The sequence below is a fragment of the Melospiza georgiana genome, chromosome 3 (assembly GCF_028018845.1).
Source record: "Melospiza georgiana isolate bMelGeo1 chromosome 3, bMelGeo1.pri, whole genome shotgun sequence".
NCBI lineage: Eukaryota > Metazoa > Chordata > Aves > Passeriformes > Passerellidae > Melospiza > Melospiza georgiana.
Genome location: NC_080432.1, coordinates 13,429,782 through 13,451,166, shown reverse-complemented (window position 1 = coordinate 13,451,166; position 21,385 = coordinate 13,429,782). Strand labels below are relative to the sequence as shown.

Below are 21,385 nucleotides of genomic sequence, written 5' to 3'. Positions count from 1 at the left end.
CTTTTTTTTCCCAACAGCGAGCCAGGAAAGATGATAGAACCTGCGTGCGTGGCCAAGGGACTGGTCTCAACTGGTTCAGAGGGAAAAAATGGAGCTGTGTCTTTCCCCCCCTCCCCTCTCCCTTTTCTTGCCTTTAGCCAAAAGACCTGGGAGCATTTGATGTGCAGTCAGCAGGTATTAAAAAAAAAAAAGAAAATTATTGAAAAGGCTGGCCGGCCCCGGAGCTGTGACACTCTCTCATCAAACTCTGGACTTCAGCCAAGTTCATCTGTTAATGGAGAGCCACAGCCAGGGCCTCCCCCCGCCACCACCCCCTCGCTCCCTCCTCTACCTCTTCCTCCCTCCTAAAAAACTAGACATCGATTATGTCTGTGCTTTTCCCTTTCTATTCAAGATAAACAAAGTGCTTCAAGTTCAGGGCACACCCTGGGACCCTTGACAAAGCAATCTATCATCCTGTCTGCTAAACCAGTCTGGCCACACCACCGCCGAGGAGACTAATGCTTCCAGTGTACAATTTTCCCTTTGTGCTGCTGCCCTATTACTAGTAACCTCTTTTCTTCCCTACCTTCCCAGGAACAGATGTGCTTGACCACTTTGCCTAAGCCCCTCCTGGCAAAGGCATTTTTTGCTGAAAACAACCTCAAGAATTAAAAAACAAAAAAGAAGCAAGCCCCGCCTGCCCCCTCCTCTCCCCGACTCCTGTCTCCATCCCCGTGTCCACCAAAGAAATCCAACACAGAGCTTGATTTTTCCTTCCCCACCAAAGACTTCTTTTTAGGGAGTGAGTTCAGGTTTAAATCATATCCACTAATTCATTCTGACTTGCAATTAAATGCAAATACACTTTTATAGCCAGCATGGAGTGTATTAATTTTAACAGCAAATGACAAAATAAGAATACAGTCCCTCCAATACCAATAATGAATCGCACTATAAATCACGTTAGTGGTCACATTCATTAAAGCTTGCAAAGCTCTTGGAGATCCACGGGCGCAGTGTGGCAGCATGGGCTCGCCCAGAGCCCAGCTGGGGGGCACAGAGAACACCCCACCAAGCGCAGGGCACCCAAATCCCCTCCCAGTCCCCAGTGCCACAGGGAGCTGCAGCTTCCCAGGTGAGCGGGGCCAAGGAGATTCACAGCCCAACACTGAGGGTGGCTCTCACCACAGGGCTGAGGCCTGGGTGAAGGGAAGGGCTGGGAGCACCCGGGCTGGGTGCTCTAAAACACAGGGCACTTACAGAAATTAATAGGAAACCACAAATCACCACTGAAGTGCACTTCCCAACAGCTAGGCTGGCCTGCTCCGAATGCTCCCGGCTCCAACAGCGCTTACCCCTTCCTTGCCCATGTTACAGAGCGCTCCATTTGCTCGCCAGCACCAGGATCCTCGGCACCGCTCATTAGCCAACATGGGGGAAAGTGAGGGCTTTCTGCCTCCTTTGTTTTGGTAGGACAGCTGTGTGCCATTCCCACCCCCTCCCACCCATCCCCTCCTAAAGAAATAATTAAATCCAATTAGGACCAGAAAGTAATTTACATTTTGGTTCTGTGTAAGATGGGGAGGTGGGGGAAGGAGAAAAAAAAATCCCATAAAACACGTTGTGATGAAATTTCATTCCTCTGCTACTTATTTGTCTGCTTTTGCTTTTGAGGACAGCTCAGGCTGCACTTTCCCTCTTTAAACTGGTGCGTGAGAGGCAGACGAGGTGGAAGAGAGAAAACTTGTTCCCATTCCCTGCTCTGCACCAAGACAGCTCTGCAGGGCAGCCCATCCTGCTCCTGCTCCTGCTCCTGCTCCTGCTCCTGCTCCTGCTCCTCCCCTCGCCCTGCTGGGGGCTCCTCTGCCGCGGTTTACTGATTTACAGAACCTTGCTATGTGAATGGCAAAAATTCCTTGGCATAAGTATATGTTTGCTGATCACATTTCAGATCATGTGTTGTTCATTATTATGACTTGCTCAGAAACAGTTTTGCTACAGTTATGTGGGTTTGCCTTGGATATTTTTTTCCTCTTTTAGTACATTGAAAACATCGTGGCAGGGGGAGAAAAGCAAATGAGAAAATGTTTTTGTGTCTACACCACCTCAAAAGTGTATTTTAAAAAATTGTGGAAAGGAATACAAAATATTTCAGGACTGGGAAGCAAGGGTGAAAGGAAATAAGATTAATAAATAATTTCTTAAAGACCAATGTGATGTCAAATTTTCAAGTGGAATATTTTCTTTTGGATGGGGATGGAATTATAGGTGGATTTGATATTTTTACACTTCCGAAATCCCTAAAAATATACCCAGCCCAACTGATGCATTGATTTTAATTTGGTGCATAATTTAAGCAGCTAGAAGAGTAGATCTTTTTGCCAGGCAAGACACCAGTGCTAGGACCTTCTGTAGCACTGGACAGCAAGTCCAGGACACAATGATTTTTAAAAATACTACCCCCTTGCCTTCTGCAGAGAACTTTTTCCTGAGTTCTCATTCTGGCAATCAGAACAGCAAATAAGTCATCACTCCAGAAAAAATAAAAGTTTCCAAACAATGCCACTGTTTTGCTTTCACCTGTGTTGTAAAACTCCGATTAATTCCAGAGTTTGCTCTGAACTCCTGCAGCAATTTACCTTCATCTTTGCCCGTGGCAGATGGTCCATGTGGGTTTCATGTGGGTGACCACGCAGGTCACCTGGGCGCTCTCCTCTCTGCGCAAAACACGAACGTTTACTTTTTTGCCATTTTCATATAGTAAATTATCCATTAGATTTCAACATATCTTACTAAAGCAATTACATCAAGAAAATGATAGCGCGTGTGGAATCAATTATGCATGCACTTGGCCAGGGACCAAAGGCTATGAAGTCGGAGAGGGCAGAATCGTTCAACACACACAAATAAAAAGCCCCTGGATCTCGCAGATGGACCCCATCAGTTCATCTTACTGCCGAAAAAGTTCATGCACTTAATAATTTATTTGTGTTCTGGATACTGTTTCCCAGCTGAATATTAACAACTTTGAACTGCACCACGCTTTTAGCGTGGTATGGGTGGAAGTCATGGAGGGCAGCAGCAGGTCTCCTCTGAGGTTAAAATTATACTTCTGTTCCTTCCAGAACGGTCCTTTTCCCTCTCCGTTTATTTTCTTTCATTAAGCAGTTCCTTTAATCAGGGTATCTGTTTCACCCCTCCGATTCATCTCCCTACCCAGTGATAAACTCTCCAACCAAAGCTGAGCATCAATTACCAAGGCTGGACAGCCGAAGGGATGAAGCACCGGCAAGGGCCCGATCCCACAGCCAGGAATTGAGGGGCTGCCAGCCTGAGCGACAGGGACAGGGACAGGCACAGGGACAGGGAGCAGGGACCAGGCCAAGCCCCAGCCAGGCAGGAGGGACGGCCCGGCCAGGTTATGAGAGCTGAGCAGGCTCCCAGCCAGGCTGCTCCCAGTTTCGCCTGCCAGGGCTGCATGATTAACACCTTGCCCGGACAGGCAGCAGAAAAAGACCCTTCCTTGTGATGAGGCAACTGGGAGGCTGGAGTGGGAGAGGAGCAGCGCCAGCAGCAGGATTTGGTGCCACAAACAGGGCACTCCCTGCCCTTTGTGCAGCATCCCCAAAGGCAGGGCCACCACCCCAGTGCCAGCAGCAGCTCTGCAGCCCCGTGTCCCCAAAGGCAGGGCCACCACCCCAGTGCCAGCACCACTGCAGCCCCAGGATGAACCCTGGGGCGCTGCTTTCACCACTGGTCATGCACAGAGGGGACCAGACACCGCCACATCCTGCCCTGCTGTCACCTCTCCCTCTGGCCCTGGCATCTCCAGAGCAGGGAAAATAATTCTTTTCTATCTACACATGTAGGATTATTTTTTAAAGGAATGTCTCCCCCAAATGGGAACAATTTCCTTCTACACTTCCAACCAAGTGTACTTAACATTAAAAGAGAACTGATAGAACATATTTAATTACTCAAGGTTAGACTCCTAATTCCTCAATTCACTAAAGGAAACTTGGCAAGAGGATGCATCATTTTGCTGCTTTCTACTGGAGCATCTGAGGGAGAAGAGCCACTGAGGCAGCTAATACACAAAACATGATCAAAAGTGATTAACAACAGCTTCATATGCAAATTGCATTAATGAAGGAGTGCAAAGTCATCATGTAAATTAAATATGTCAAATCTCTTGGTGAACTTTCAATCTTGAGAAGAAAAAACACCGCTTTAATTTTTTTACATCATCAATTTTCCAAGATTGAAAATCTAAGAATCTTGGTGCTATAAAACAATTTTCACCTTTTTTTTCTCCTTCAGCAGCCTGACAGGCTGGCCTGATGTGTGCCGAATGCACATGTTAATAGGCCAATCAAAAATGCAAAACAATTCGCAATTACTGCAAGGACCTAATGGTCATTAGAATTTACAACTAGGTAATGAACTAAAGTCTGCCCACACCATGCATATTCATAAAGCAATTTAGCCTTTGAAGATTAAAGAAGTGCTTAAAATTCAAATGAGCTTTAGCAAATTATCAGTAAGATTCATCCAAAAAGCAAAAGGGTTTTTCTTCCTGTGATTTCCTTATTTTTTTAATGCAAAATTGTTATATCTTCCAGACGGAGCTTCAACTAAACACAGGGCTCCGAGTCAAGCCAAAGGGGCTGGAGACAAACAGAGGCAGAAAACATTGTTATGGACTTTGTTCAGAAAACTAAGCCCTTAAGAGCCAAACCTATCTCTAAACATGGTAATTTATCAAAAGCAGCACAGACTTGCTCATAGGCAGTATTGTGTGCCGCTCTCCGAGAGCAGATTAACAAGATTTCCACCACCCTCCAAAAAAGCCTTTTTCCCCTCAAGTCACATCTTCCATGTAAACAGCAAACGTATTATAAAAACATTATTTTCATCAAAGTGCAGCAGCATTAATTTTAGGGACGGGCTGCGTTTCCAGGGAGGGATGCAGAGAGCTCGGCACCGGAGCGTGGCACGGCAAAGTCGCGGAGCTCCGGAGCGGGGCTGCGGCCGCCGAGCCCGCGGAGCTTGCGGGGGCACCGCTCACCGCTCCCAGCCTGGCTCTGCTCTCAGCCTGATCCAGCCGTGCCACAGGGCACAGAGCAGGGCACACACCGCTGCCAGCCAGCCCACGAGGAGCTGGGCAGGAGGGGAAGCGCTGGCTGCCTCCCGGCACCCCGGCTTGGAAGGGCGGGTGAATGGTCAAACAATTCCTATTGGAAGGGCGGGTGAATGGTCAAACAATTCCTATTGGAAGGGTGGGTGAATGGTCAAATAATTCCTATTCCCACCTCACCAGCCTTCCCCGACCTCGTGGCTTACGCTACCTGCAGCCCTGCAGAGCAAACCAGATGATGCCCGGAGCCGTGCTAATAATGCCTCGCTTTTTTAACATTTATTGGGCACAACAGGACCCAGCGCCGTGCAACAGCAAACATCTGGATGGGCCACGAGTCCCCAGTTTTCAGCAACTCCCCCCCACACTAACGTTACTTCACACAGAAAGGGTCCAGGGAAGGCCAGTATGGGATGTGACAGCATAAATCAGAATTAGATTCAAAACAAAAGTTTAGAAACTACTGCCGGGCCGCCGAGCTGTTGAAGGCCACGGTCTCCCAAACTGCCTTCAAGCCATGTCCCCCATTAGGAGTTTTTTCCCCCTCACTTTTTTCGCTATTTCCAGAGACATAAAAACCACACTGCTGGGCTCTGAGCATTCCCTAAAATAAAGCAATTAACTTATTTCCAGGCTCCAGCAAGCGATGGTGACAGCCTCCCCCCCGGCAGAAAGTGGGAGCCGTGGTCCCTGACCCCCGGCCAACACAAAAGAAGCAGCCCCAGCACAATGCCTGCTGTCAGCAACTGAATTATTTTTATACAGGAATTTTTATCTCTATGGTACAAACAAGTATGTGTCTGTGCTGACTTGTTAAGCAATCCACTTGTATGTAGAATAAGATTTTTTTTTCCCTGCTACCAGTCACACAGCTCTAAGATCAGAAGAAATACATACTCTTTGAAGCTCCTCAAATGTTTTAGTTAAAAGGACAGCAGTTATTTTCTAAGATCCAAGAGTATCTTTATCAGAATTTAATTTTTCCTTATTGATTTTTTCTAACGTAACACAAATTTAACACAGGACAGTTTATAGTTTATTACAAAATAATACAGCCTCTATCTCTTTTTCCAAATGCATCCCACTGTGTTCCAGCTCCTCAAAGGGAACAAGGCTTCTGGACTAGTGTTTCTCATTGCACAACAAGTCTTCCCTAAACATGAAAATCAGCACCAGTAGCAGAGAAACACGGGGAGAAGCCCCCGGCCACCCTCACTCAGTAAATGCTCCGTGCGCTCGCCATGCCCTGCCCGAAGAACCACAGTTCTGCTCATCTATTCTCTTACTCCACAAAGAACAAACTCAGTAGCTAAAATGCAACAAAACCCAGATGATTCATTCAATATCTGAAAAAAAAACCCCAGCTGTGACGCTGAAGCAAAGTAATGCTGGGTGACAAATTAATTGTTGAGAATATTGGGGGGGTTACAACACAACACATTTGTATTTTTGCATTTTCTATTTCCCTACCTGATAAATCAATTAAGCAAGCAATTAATGCAAAATTAAACTCCTCACTTCCTAAAGGAACGAGGAACTGTGATGCATAATTTTAAAGAGGTAATAGCTGTAGTAATAGCAGCAATAATAACAATAGTAATAATAATATTATTATCCACAACAACAATAATAACACCACTAAAGGCAGGGCTCTTCTTTGAGCCTTTGTTGCTCAGCAGTAATTCCATTGTTTATTTAGGCAGAGGTTTTTCTATCTGCAGCTAAGATCAAATTGTAGGTGTAATTGTGCAGCATTTAGGCAAAGCAGGGGAGGGTGGAAGCAGAAAGCCCTTGGCTCTGACTGACCAAAGCTCCCCACGTCTCCCTCCACCAGCACACCCACTGCAGGGGAACCCTGCACCCTCTGCAGCACCCTGACAACGCCTACCTGGAAGGGCAGGGAGGAAGGAACAGCTTCTCCTGGCAGCTATTTCCCAGGGATACTCCTGCCTTGCCGGCAATGCAGTTATTTGGCTTTTGCTCCTGCCCCACACTCTTGGTGTCTCAGCTATTTAGCGTGAAACACAAAAAATCTGAGCTGTAGCTGAGTTCTGTACCTGCCAGATGGGGAAGTGATAGGATTTTTTCTTTAAAAGCAACCTGTTCAGGTAAAAAGTTCCAGTAGAATTGCAGCAGGCAAGTGGGGAGAGGTCTCCGGGGAAAGCAGAGAGAAGAAACACTTTGGTGCACTGTCTGCAAACCCAGAATTCAGCAGCTTTTTTTGGCAGCCAATTTGTTTCAAGTGTTTTGTTTCAGGGAACGTATGTATTTTTCTTTGTGCATTTTGTGGATTTACTACAACCGCTCCTGACAGCTGTTGATTCAGTTAAATGAGCACATTATTAAAAATCCTTGAACACAACCGCACAGAAAAGCAGACACCTTCGGATGGAGCTGAAGATTCAAACACACAAGAAGATGCAAATGAAACCTCTGCAAGGAGGGTGCACAGCCTGAGCCGTGCCCAAGCCAGAGGGCAAAAGGGGCTCCAGCCCCTTTTTGTGGTGGCTCTGTTTTCTTTGTTTCAACCAGACCCAGATGCTAAAAAAAGCATGAAAAGCAATGCCAACAATCCCGAGTATAAAAAAATAAATGTTTGCTAATACTTGAAAAAATTACATCCCCCAGCGGGCTGAAGTTAATGTGCTTCAAATAATTCAGCACCGTGCCCCGTACTTTGTCTTCTTTTCTTACTTACTATCCAATTTTGCAGAGGAAGGACACCTATTCAGAACGAGGAGGGAGAGGAGAGGATGTTTTCATTTTGCTTTAGATCAAAGGCAAACAAGAATGCAAACTGTGGCATATTGAATTTTTTTTTCCACCGCTGTCACTCACACTGGGCTATCGAAGTTTTATACAATCCCCCAGCCTGGCTGCATATTAAGCTGGCTGTGTACAGCTTTATTATAGCGTGGTGCTGAGGAAACATTAATATTCCTGTGTTGCATCTGACAGGACATTTACATGCGCCCATCTGAGCTCACACCTGAGAGCTGCTCCAAGGTACAGTAGCTGTGCTCCGATTGTAAAGGCAAATGAAGAACACAAATTCCCTGCTGGGATCGGGGCTGACCTCGCCACACCCCACACCGCAAACCTTTCCCTCGCCAACCCCAGGCAATGCCACCTCCGAATGAAGAATGAGACACCAAGTTACCAGCCTCGGCGATGGAAGAGCAAAAAAAAAACCTCGCTGAAATATTTTAAAGATGCACAGCGAGTGCAGCTGGCCAATAAAGGTTGGAAAACAAACTGGCTGAACCCCGTGCGGGATGCGCTGCATACTAAACCCGATTAGAGAGATGGGGAGGATGTTTATGGGCTTTAAAATGCGTTTGGCACCAACACGGGAAGGTCTGAATAATGTGAGTGCTTGGTCTGCTCATCCATAGGGGTCCACAGCCACCAGTGCAGTTCCTGCAAGAGTTTGAGCCACATCTGGCGGAGCAAAGCACACCCAAGATGGGGCCCCCTCCAGAGCGAACTGTGTTTCATGGAACTTCATTATCAGATCATGCCAACCGCTTGGGTGGTTTGTGGGTCCATTAATGTGCCTGTTGTTCTTAAAAGTATGCCATAAATCACAGCAGTCCATGCACTGGTGTCTACCTACATGGGCCCAAACCTGCTATGCCCGACGTCACCAGGCGTCAGGCTGGAGCTGCTGTCTATGTACACAGAGAAACAAAGTTATGTTCATTAGCCCAAGGGAAAAACAACAAAAAAATCCACCCAATGGTTAATTTTAGGACCGTGCTACCAGTATGAACATACAAATACATAAGACTTAACACGCTGAAATACACAGACTTGATGTGTTTTACGGACTTGTGCAGTACCCCAGTAGCTGACACATAAAACCAAGTGCTCCCGGATGGAAGCTGCGTTCAAATGCCTGCCACTGGGACAAGACAACTTCCTTGGACTCACAACATCCCCGGCAGCACCGTGACCCGAACAAAATCACAACAAGCAGAAAGGTAACGAGAGATCCGCAGCGATTAGCTAAAAAAAAATACACAACAAAACACAAGTGGCACTGTGCCAGGCCATGTCCAGCTTGATGCTAAATGCCTTTTACTGCACAAAGCTGGTACTAGTGGGTATAAAAACAGACCGATGCCTGAAGGGAATTTTGTCCAAAAAAAATTTTGTCCAAATGAGGATGCACACAGGCAAACAACTGGAGGCTCCCGTTGCCTGACAGTGCCTCACAAGCCTCTTTAATTGTTTTTATTATTTGAATGAAACAGGAGCGAGCTTGTGGGCTGAGGGCTGCATATACAAAACGGGGTGATGCTAATAGGCCTCCTCCTCTTTAATAGAGGCATTACCAAATTATGGGAATGTTTAGGGAAGACTTCCCTTCTCCCATTGGGCTAATTAGAAGGTATTTAATTCACTCCCTGCCTCAGTTTCCGTGGCCCAGCACTCGCCGGGACTGTCGGTGCAGAGCCTTGCGTTTATTACGCACATGATTTCCAAAGCTTTCAGCACGTGGTGCCAACGTGCACCTTTCAAGATCTACATGGAGCTTAACGTGTGCCAGGCTGCCTCTTGAACCACCAGCATCATTTTGGATACAGTGATGCCTCTGCTCATGGACAGCTCCACAATTCAGGGTCTCATGCAATAGGAGAATGAACACAAAATATGCTTCTCATCCTCTCAGAAGATCTGGTTTGCAGGAAACAAAAAAGCCCAGCAGAAATATTCAGGGCACCACAACACTGTGATGCTCCCCTGGAAGGCAGAGGAAAACTTTCTACCCTGCTTCTGTGCTTCGAGTGAACTCATATTTGTGTTTCCAATAAAGAGCCATTTTTACATTAACTGTCTGGAACAGCAGGGAATAGGAAAACTAACACAATCTTTACCTCGTACAAAGGATGATACTGGTGTCACGTGCTTGCTTCTTCAAAAAACGTTATTTATAAAAGGCAACGGGGAAAGCAGGGAAACTATTGACTCTTCTCTGTATCCCTGAACAAGCAGCATTACAGCAACTTTTTGATCCCCTACATTTTTTACATTTTTCCCCCCCCAAGAAGTAAATTTCACAGCCGCACAGGCCACCGCCTTTAATTAAGCTTTCAAAAGTCTTCTGACAATGCCAACAATTGCAAGACACTTCTAGAGCTCAATCATGCAATCATCGTGACACTTCTATTTACAATTTGTCTTAGAAAGAGTTTCTCTGACATTGTACTTTGACAAAACAGCCAAGCTGCCGGTTCACAACCTTTCTCTGTCTTATTTACAAATACAGCTTGTACGCAGCGCTCCAAACCTCGGGAGCGGGAGCCTTTGGGTAGCACCCTCACTATTTTTTCCTGTCTGCAATATTTCACCCAGCCTGCTCTCTCTCCTTCTTTGTATGGGGAAAGCAGATAGAATTTGACTTCAAAATCTTCCCATATTCCTTCTTTCCCCCCCTCTCTATTTTTAAGCTTTCATCTTATTGTCCAGATACAATGCCAACTATTCAGTGCAGACAGCAGTATTTTTTTGTCTCCGGAACAAAACAAAACAAGGAATCGACAATCACAACCTACAGAGTTACAATGGCAACTACTAACAACAGCTCCAAAAAAATTCTGCTTAAAGACATTACTTCCCAAGACTGTAATAATAAAACAATACTCAGTCTCAAATTTAGTACCAAATGACGTTCACCTTCCCCCAAGTGCAGCAGACAGAGGGATTTCTTACATTATTTTCCCACGTGTTTAATTTGAATGTCACAAGCAGCTTGAGAATATCGGATTCGAGCAGTAAAAATGACCTCCCCTCCTCCCCCCTCTTTGTACAGTAAATAGAGCATCCACGGATCCACGCTCGGCATCATACAGACTCCAAAGTGTTCCCCCAACTGCATCCAAGTAACATTTAGGATCCTCCTTCACCCCAGCCCCAACCTTTCATTAATTCCCTCGGATTCACACATCCAGCAAACAAACCGCAAAAACCTGACACGGGCGAGCGATAAATATTTCCTCAGCCTTTTCAATAAGTGAGCAGCGATTTTACATCCACTGATCTCCAGATACTTCAGTTAATATTTCCCCCTATTGTAAAATACGAGAGCGGATAACTAAAGCCCTGCCGTCGCCCTCACTGCAAATCACGGGCTGCCGGTATCTGGTGGTGAGGCTTTGACATACATATTGATGAAAGCTGCCTTGTTGGACCCACACAACACATCCTATTAATTTTCAGTTAAATTTATGGTATTTCAGCTCCGGCGCTGGATCAGCATCACTCAAATTTTTATAGCAAGGCAGAGCCGTGCACAGGCAGACACCCACATGGAGGAGCCAGGTATGGACACATGCCTGCACCTGAATGGATCCCACAGCTGCTGCACAGGTTGCACACACACACATACAAGCTCCTGTCCTCATCCCTGTCGCTGGAAAATGGCAAGATAAAGGGCAGCTTAAGGACAGTTAAAACAGACATTTCTCCCTGTATCTGAATGAGTCGCTGCCTCCTTGCTGTTCCGTAGATCTTTAACCTTTACTTACGGTTCTCTTTCACTGTAACACCCCAACTTACTGACCAGAAAACTGCAGGCAGGGAAAAAACTGCACTCAGAGCTCACCCATAGCACCTCTGCATCCAGGCTTAACCTGGAACACTTCTTCCATCCTCAAAACTAATTGGGAACATTTTTATATTGCTACAGAATATGTATTTTATGGTCTCTTAGCAGAAAGAATCACTTCCCCAATTTCTGTGTATTTTTCCAAAGGCAGGCTCTATCTTTTTTTTTCCCTTAATTACACACTCAAATCTTGCATTTTGCATTCTTGCACAGAAATCAGATATAAATAGCTGAATTGGAAGAGTTTGAGGTTCTTTGCAGGGGCCTTCCTGAAGCCTGAACTTCACAGTTCAGGCTCCAAGACCTTCACTGGAAATTTTACTGCCGGAGTCCTCAAACTACTAGCTACAAGCAATGGGTCACTCCAGCTATCACCACACTTCTTTGTGACACAAGGGAGCTGAACTCCAACTGAAAAGGGAGATGAAAACAAGAAGGAGAGGAACAGCACAAGACCCCATAACTCCTGCTGCACCTTCTCCCTTTCCCAAAGCCAGGCTGCATTTCCAACCAACAGGAAGAACCAAGGTACCCCAGCATTGCTCAGCTCCAACCCAGCCAGAGAGGTGCAGAGAACCTGTGATGTTGGACATCCTGTCTGTACAGGCATGACTGAGCACCAGAAACCTTGGGGCAGAAGAGTCCTGACAGTCACAACTCCATCCCTACTCCGGACACACTCACGGCTTGCTCCGTGGACCCTCCCGCACGGCGCCAAGCCTGCTCCCAGTCCAAGCCCACCTACGTGTACAAGGGAGCAGGATCAGGCCCTGCCACTGTGCCCCCTCCTCAGCCACTGCCTGTGCTCAGAGCAGCGTTTACAGCCAGGTGAAACCACAGCCCTTTCTGACTGAACAGCCCCGTGACGGCGCGCCAGCCCAAATCCTCCTCGCTTGGCGTCACTTGCGCCACGCCAAAGCCACGCTTGGCTCGCGGAGCCTCCCGCACCAAGCCAGTGCCAGAGCAAACCCTCAGCACAGGAGGTTCCCCTCTGCAGAACTCCTCAGCATGGCCATCCCTCCAGCCCGGGGACCGAGCTGGGACCACGGGGACGACAGCATGTTTAATTCTTGCTTGACAGATACTGTGTTTTGTCTTTTGAGCGGAGCGGCGCCGTACGTAAATACAGCGTTACATCATACCACCGCTCCTCCATATTTGGTGATTTAGTATGGCTCCAGAGCTTGGAAGACTACAAATCCCTTCCGCCAGGCTCCTGCTTCATCAATCACACCCTAAACTTCTGCTCCCTTCCGTCAGATCGCAGGCAGCACATGGAAATGGGCACTGCCCTCCACCACTCCGGGAAAGAAACCTCACCTTTAGTATCCGTGTCTGGGAAGTGCAATATGGGGAATTACTGGGAGGGGGTTTCAAGTCTCACTCAAAATACAGCTTAGCAGTAGCTGTGTTTCCTCTTACATGTAGAGATATTCACGTTTCAGGGGAAGACCGATTACTCTGCAGAAACAGCACACACTTGTTCACATGACGTCTGCGTGTGCACGCACATGGCTCTGCACACAGACACGTGCGCAGACAGACACCCATGCACCGGCAGGATCTGCTGCCACCACAAAACCTCCAGAGCTGCAGCTCTCCAGCACAGTTTGGCGGCCGTCTTGGAGGCCAGGGAAGGCTGCGGGAGGATCCTGCTGAACCTCCCAGCGCCTACTGCCCTATTATGGTTTAACTTTGTGGCCAAAGCGAGCCCCAGACAAGCTCCAGCACATCATGTGATGATGTACTGCGCCTCCGACAACCCCAAGCGGTCCTGTGGGCTCCCCGAAGAGAGGCACAGGCAGTGCCACATCCCCAACATCACTGGAGGGGGAGTTTGCAGCTGGTCCAGGCACTCATTGGGGTTGATAGGCTGCTGTCTCGCCTTTTTCGACTGGCAGCGTTGGCATGGCTTGAAGGAATCTGAAACGCTCGCTGCAAATGGGCAGTACTTTTGTTTACTAGTAGGGTTTTAAAAGCAGAGCGTGCCTTGTTACACTCCCAGAGCTCTGGGATTTTCTTTCACATACTACACTTTTATTTTTTTAACCTCATTTATGAAAGTATCTGCATGGCCAATGGCTTTCTGATTTTATAAAAAGGAAAAAAAAATATGCTATGAAATAGAATTATTTACCCTTTTTTCTTTTTTTAAATTACATTTCATATTGTTTGTTGCACAAAACAGAACTCTGCCTTGGACATTTGTACGGCTGACATGTGGTTGTGTAAACCGCAAACAAAATCAAGATACATCTGTCAAAACCACATCAGAGACAAGAGAGAGCACAGCGAAGCATTTATCATTTGGCTGAGGAGGCAGGCTGCAGAGAGCAGCCTTTCCTGTCAAACCAACCTTTTGAAATTTCCAACATGCCCTTAAACTTTTCGAATAAGCATGTCTGTGCGCTTCAGCAACTGCCCTCTCTACTCTGGCCTGGCCAGTCGAAAATGGCATCTTAAAGTCAAGGTCGGTGGTGTCACTTTGCCATGGGGCTGTGTTTAATTACAGTCCATACGCTGACAGCCAATATGGAACCAAGGCTGGCGGATGCTCGGTTAACTCTTTCACCCCTGACTTTGCCCAAGACTCAGAAAGCAGCCTCGGAACCCTCCTCCTGCGGGCAGACACCAGGAGACGGTGACTACAATGCAGGCAAATCACTGGAGTGGCTGGAACAATGCGGCAGGAACACCGGCTGGCACGGCACGTGCCTGTTGCTCCTGCCGCCGCGCGGGCACCGGGACACGCCGCTAACCCAGCAGGGAGGGCACGGGCACCCGGCCCTCACAGCACACACTGCCAACGCGCTACGGTGCGACTGACACGGAAATACACTCGCAAACGCTTCCCCTTGCTTTAATTTACCTGCTATATGTTCCTGTTTAGGGCAAATTCCTCTAGATGACGTTGATAAACAATCGTCATCCTCTGGCGTAACCTGGATGCCAACCTCCACGGGATTGGATGCTTTTTTCAGCTCACTTGGTGAGGGTGAAGGTGGCTTATCCACAGCCTTCTCTAGGCAGAGACTGCCATTGCATTGTTTCCGTTTGTGCTCAATAAAAATAAGAATGTCCCCCAACGGAAAGTTCATCTGACACTGGCCACAAGTGAGGAGGTCGTGGTCCCCTTCCGGAGCTCCCAATGTGCCATGTTCAGGTTCATCATCAGTGAGAATGGCTTCAAGAGGTTCGGCTGCAGTTTGAGAAACAAAAGGAGAATGGTTAGAGCTGTCGGGAAAGGCAGCGGGCGCGGGGGGAGGAACACGCTGAGGCCCCTCTTCATGAATATTACACCCCGCTCTGGATGGAGCCCGCCCGCTCCCCCCAGCCAAACCAGGCAACACAGCACGGCACCGGGGACAGGGATTCAACAGTCACAGGGAAGAGATTCTGCAGGAGCAGCCCTAGCATGCACAACTCAGAGGGAGAGCACCGCAACTGTCTCAGTGCTCCTACACGAGGGCACATTTCTGACTCCTTGAACGATTCGGTGCTAAAATCAAATGGATAGGCTGAGAGAACGCACTGGGAAACTCCTGTGGTACTACGACAAGAAGGGAATGTGGTGTTTTATTGCTGGATGTATTATTTATGTACATGAATTCAAGGCTAAAAGCACTGCACACACTCTCACACACATGGGTGTGTATCTTCCACCAGCCAGACAAGACCCAGTTTCTAAAATTCAGAAATACAGCGCAGACAGAAGGTGTTTCAACACACACACAGACACAGCACACTCCCTGTACAGGCCGTGCAGGTAACGTGTACATGTGTGTGAAAGAGAAGGGGGAGAGCCAGCCTGCATGGGCACACACGGCCAGGCACCCACACGCAGGGCACATCCAGCCCTCAGAACACACGTGCACACGTAAACGCACGGATTCTTGTCACTGTCCCCATCGGCCCGTCTGCGGCTTCCAATTTAAAAAAATTCTACAGGCAGTGGTTATACACCAAGTGGGGGGGCAGTGGGGGAAGGGGGAGGGTATCAGGCAAATAAATAAATAAGTATCTGTGGCAGAAAACTGAAATGATAAAAAGCAAGTGCAGCAGAAATGCCTGCGGGGTGGGGGGAGGCACCGCTCACTTCTGAGCTACTCCTCAGGATCCAAATAAACAGCAAATTCACCACCCAGCCCACTCAGAGATATTAGCTGGATGGGGTATTTTTTAGTACTTAAGGAAATAAGGAGATCAGTCATTTAGCGTTTTCTAATCCTGAAATAAGGGAATACCTAAATTATCTCGAACATGTTAGCACCCATGGCCTTCAGCATCTAAAAAGCAGCCTGGCCAAGCAACTGCCACATTTCCTCGCAACAGTGAGAAGCGCCTTCTTTAAACTCAAAATACCTTGCCTAATGTTGTCAAAGTTGACAAATTTTCTGAATGAGCTCCAAAAAGCTTCATTATGAGGCTATTTCTGCTCACAGAATCGTCAGTGGATGCTTTAACGAGGCAGACTCACTCTCTTTTCTGTTGGCTTTTTTTTTTTTTACATTACATTTGCAGAAAAATACCCTGGCAATCTCTGTGCAGCCTCCACCGCCATCGCCGTTCACGAGGGGGGGAAAAAATAAATACGAGCAGCAGCGTGTTGGTGTTCGTCTGTCTGCGCAACACAACACGCACGCTAACAGTAGCGAGCAGGAGGATAGGGTACTACAAACACAGCCCACCCCAAAACACTGCCAGGTAACGCAGGAGACACAGAATACAACTCCTAAACAGTTAATCAGCCTGACCTTCTTTAGCTGGCTGCCAATTTCACATTTAATGAACTTAAAGCCACAGAGAATCAAAAAATAGATTTTAATTTGACTGCACAATATTGGAACTGATTTTGATAAAGTGCAAAAATCCAGTGAACTCAGGTTAAATTTATTTCAACCCTACCTAGGCTGAATATTGAGGAGGAAGATCTGGAGTAGCTCCCAGTTGTGCTGCGTAAAATAATATTGAAAGAGCACACTACCTCGCTGTACCTCAGCTCCAACTAGGACACGGGGATCCAGCCCATCATTTCTTGCCCCTAGTACTACTTCTAATTTAACGTAAGGTCAACCACAGGAATATGAAGGTTACATTCGTATTAATAAAAACAATGTCTTAATCGCTGGGGCTTTCTGCTAAACTTGCAGAGCGGCAGGAGAGGAGGCACACACAGCGTGCGCCTCACGCTGCTCCTCTCGGGAAGCCGTGAGGAGGAGCGGGCTCTGTTTCTGCGGGATTGCCGGGCACGGCGCTTTTCCTCCCCGAGCCGCTCCCTGCGTTCGGACCCAGGGAGTAAATTACGGCAGGAGACTAATCCCGCCGGCAGCTCGGCAGACAAAGGTATTTTTGCGAACCCAACTTCGAGCTCACCGACCCTCCGCAGCAAAGAGACACAAAACCACCCGTGCTCCCCTCGCAACTGGCTGAGCGAGGAGCTCTGCATAATCATCACTCAATTATAATGTTTTCCCGCGGCCTGATTCCTTTCTGACGCTGTCACTATTATTTAGCAGGGGAAGGTAACCCGCTGCTTCGACACCAGACAGTTAAAAGTGGCACGGAACAAAAATAGACTTTGCTAAAAGTCTGTACGGACTGGGCTGATTTACAATCAAAACCAGGAAATGAAGTGGTAATTCAGAGGTTGCTGATTACACCTCCACATTTCACCTAATTAATTTTATAGGAGGCAAAGTTCTTGAAAATAACAAGATGATCAAATGTACAGATATAAAACCTGTAACCTCAACATTTTCTATGCTCTTAACGTAAATTATTGCTAATTAACAAGAATTATATACTAATGTATGAAATACGGCTGGCACTGTGTTAGCTGCAAAACATTTGGCTCCTGATGGAGGCAGAGCCAGCAAAAAAAAAAAATGTTTTTTATTATTACTGCTACTTTTAGAACATATTATAAAATACCGGGATTACAAAGAAAACACCAGAATACATTTCACCTGGTCTTGCCTCCGATTTGCAGGATGCATCTTTTAATTCTGGGGCAATCAAAATTCCCTGCCTGGGTCCCTAATCATCCGTCTCTATTTTTCATGCAAATTGCCCCTCCACCAACATGTCTTTTCAGCTTTCCCCCTTCGCCCTCCTACTCCCCCCTTTTTCCCCCTGTTCCCAGCCACCAAAACAAGCGCACCGGCAAAGGAGGGATGGATTTTGGAGTGCCGGGAGAAAGGAGGTACGGGGGCGATGGGGCGGGCAGGGGGGTGCCACAGCGCGGTGAGGGGAAATGCCCGCGGGGCAATGCGGGATGCGCTGCCGGGGCATTTTCCCGCACCGCACCGTGGGAAGGATGGGGAAGGGTTCTTTAATCCCAAATTTGCGTCCTCGGATCGTGCGGTGCGAGGAAAGGAGGACTTGGGGGTACAATGGGAGCCGCCAACACGTTACGGGGAGGGAGGGGAAACCCGGGCAGGGGGAAGGCGAGCATCCCCCGCCGCCTCCCGGAGCAAGCAAACTCCGCGCAAAATTAAGAACAAAGAAGAAGAGGGAGGGGGGCGTGGGGGGGTGGAGGGGAGGGAGCTGGGCGCCCTCCCCCTCCCGCCGGCCGGGCGGCAGCGGAGGAGCCGGCCAGGTTCAAGTTCGCGGGGCTGCCCGGTTGTTTGATCTCGCTGTGCCTCCTAGCGACCGAAGCGGGCACGGATCCCGCCCGCCGCCTCCGCCGCCCCGGCCCCGGCGCCGCATCCCCGGCGCGCCGCTCCCCCGGCCCGGCCTCCCTTTCCCCGCCGGCCCCCGGCCCACCCACGCCCCCTCCCCACGGCCGGGCCGGCTCTGCCCGCGGGGACCCCGGGCCCGGCCCGGCTCCGCTGCCGCCCCGCACGTGGGCGCGCTCCGCGCTGCTCGGCCAGGAGCCGCCGGGGGATCCCGCCCGCCGCCGCTGCCCCGGGGCCCGGCCGCAGCCCCCAGCCCTGCTCCGCTCCCGCCGCCATCCCCGTTCCCCGCACCCACTTCCGCGGCCGCCCGGGAATAGCACCCCCGTGCACCCCCCATTTCTGGGGGGGGCCCATCCCCATATGCCAGAGATGCTGCACCCCATCCCTAGCCAGGCAATGAAAAACAAAAAAAATTTTAAAAAAGGCTCCCCGAAAAGTATCGGGGGAAAGAGACGGCGTGGGAGGGGCTGAGCCCCCGACACACCCCGCGTTTCAGGGCAAACTTTGGGCAGGCAGAGCCCCCGGCCGGCCCTGCCCGCGGCCGCATGCAAAGAGGCAGCGCCGCTTCCCTCGCTCCATGTGCGAGCCGCAGTGTCTGGGCGGCCCAGGGGGAAGAGAAATCGCGGCGCAAAGTTTGGGGGGCTTTGCGAAGGGCCGAGGGAGCCGGGGATGGCTGGCAGGAAGAAACGGCCCTGGGTTTTCTGCCATCCCTGGGAGGGAACAAAACCCGCCGGGAGTAATGGGAGAGAGAGAAAGGAAGAAATAAAGAAAAGGGGGGGAAAGGAGTGAGGAAAAGCATGCAGCATTTCCCCTTCCCCCAGGCTCACCCCGAGGAAAAGAGGATTTTTTTTTTCTCCCTTCCTTCCCACCCCCCTCGCCCCAAACCTTTCCAGCTCGAGTTGCCTTTTGTTGTGCAAAGAGCGCTCCCGCTTATCTTGCATCTAGCCCTGGTGTGTGTGGTGGCGGCTGGAGGGAGGGACGGACGGAGGGAGCCGGAGAGTTTTTGTTGCGAACGGTGTGGTGGGGCTCGGGGTTTGTTTTTTCTCTCCCGGGGAGAGCGGATTTGGTTTGGGGTTGAAATGCGGCGGCGAGGAAGGGCCGTTCGCGGGTGTGAGGGTGCGAGTGTGTGTGTCTGTGTGTGTGTTGAGTGTGTGTGTGTGCGTGTGTGTGAGCGCGCGTGTGTGCTCAGCCCGGGCTCGCTCTCGCCTGTGTTTGTTGGCAGGAGGCTCCCCGCACACGCGGTGCTTGTAAACATTCAGACACGAGATTTTTCCCAATCAAAATCCACTTCCACTTTTTTTTTTTTTTTTTGAAAATCTTCCAAAAAATAGTAAGCGAGCGGGAGAACGCGAGGCGAGGGCGAAGAGGGAATCCCAGCCGGCGCGGCGGGGCTCGGCTCGGCTCCCTGGCCGCCCGGTGCCGTCCCCCGCCCCAGCCCCAGCCGGAGCGGCGGCGGGGCGGGCGCGGGGCGAGGTCGGGGCGGCGGAGCCCCGCACGGCGCCGGCCCGGGGCGGCGGGGAGCGGCGGGACGGCCACCCCGCGCCCCGCGGCGGAAACAAAAGGGAGGCGGCCCGGCCGGGCTCGGCTGCGGCCCCCCCGGAGGGCGCCGCGGGGCGAGGGGGCGAGCCCGCCGGCAGCGCGGGGGCTCCGGCCGCCGGACTTTCTCCGCGCTCCGCTCGCCCGCGCATCCCGCCCGCCCCGCCGCCGCCGTGTCCGGCGTGCAGCCCGCCGTTCCCGCAGGAATTTCTTCCCACTTTCGGCCGGCTGTGCCCCCGGCAGCCCTGCACCTCGCCCGCGCCTGTGCCGGGCGAGAGCTGCCGCTCTTGCCGCCAAAGAGCGCGGAGAGCGGGAGGCGAGAGGCGAGCGCGGAGCGGGGCAGCGGAGTGTGCGCCGGAGGGCGAGGGGCACGGGCAGAAAGAGAAGAAAAGTCATCAAGGTGATTAAATTAGAGAGGGAGAAATTACCCGGAATGCCGAGAATCCCGAGCCGGCGCTGAGTTCATTTTTTCCCCGACTCGCTCACTCCCTCTCACTTTTAATTTTTTTTTCCCCTGCTCTCCCTCGAATTAAAAATTAAATCCGTGAAGAGGAAATTAAATAAATTGCTCTCCGGGTTACTTACGTGAAAATTCCCGTTTGCTTAAGTGCTGGGGTTTGCCTTGCTTGCGGCGCGACATGGTGGGTTGGTGGCTTCGGTGGCTTGTGAGTCGCTCGGTTCACATCGGGAGAGACGGGTTAGAGAGGAAGGAGACTCCAGAGAAAATATCTTCATCAATGTCTTTTGACATCCAAAATAAATTAGAAATAATACAAAGATGGCGCAGGGAAGATGAATTGTGGGATAGCAGTCATGGCTTTTTTTTTTTTTTTTTTTTTTTTTTTTTGTGCAAGGAAAAAAAAGAGAGAGAGGGAGAGGGAGAGAGAGAGAGGGAGAGAGAGAGAAGGAGAGAGAGAGATGAAAAAAATGGCAAAAGCCCCCCTGAGCTGCAAGTTCAAGTGCGGACGTGACGTCCCTGCGAACTTGAACGTCAGGAGCCTGGATGGACAGAGACATACAAAACATGGGCAGGGCAAGCCGGGGAGAGGGGAGGAGGGAAGGCGAAGGCAACACCAATGGACACTCATCAGGGGCTGGACATGAAAAAGAGAGCAGGACAAGCCAATGGACAGTGATCGCAGGGGGGAGAGGGGAGGGGGCGCGGCGGGGGGGGCGCACCGGCCGCCCGGCGCACGCTGCCCAATGGAGCCGGGGGGCCGGGGGTGGAGGGGGCGGCGGCCGCGAGTGGCCGCCGAGCCGCGGGAGCGAGAGGGGACCCCGGAGAGGGGCGAGGGGGGGAAATTGAACACGCACACGGGGAGAGGGAAGGGAGGAAAAGGAGCGGGAGAAAGCGAGCAGGCAGGCAGGCAGCGGCAGCTCTCGCACGCACACCCCCGCTGGAAAAGCAAACACATCGGTGAAGGCAGAGCCGGGCAGAGAGGG

The 21,385-nt window shown here is 50.0% G+C and overlaps 1 protein-coding gene across 4 annotated transcripts in view; it reads right to left on the bottom strand.

Moving 5' to 3' along the window:
- The window catches only part of BCL11A (BCL11 transcription factor A), a 69,849-nt gene extending 49,061 nt beyond the window's left edge, over window positions 1-20,788 (bottom strand). For all 4 annotated transcript variants that reach the window (XM_058019735.1, XM_058019736.1, XM_058019737.1 and 1 more), the window contains exons 1-2: window positions 20,528-20,788; window positions 14,599-14,928 (exon numbers count right to left, since the gene is read on the bottom strand). In XM_058019735.1, coding sequence (XP_057875718.1) covers window positions 14,599-14,928; window positions 20,528-20,582 — 385 coding nt within the window. In that variant the 5' untranslated portion in view covers window positions 20,583-20,788. The remainder of the gene's footprint in view (window positions 1-14,598; window positions 14,929-20,527) is intronic.
- Between the last annotated feature and the right edge of the window lie 597 nt (window positions 20,789-21,385).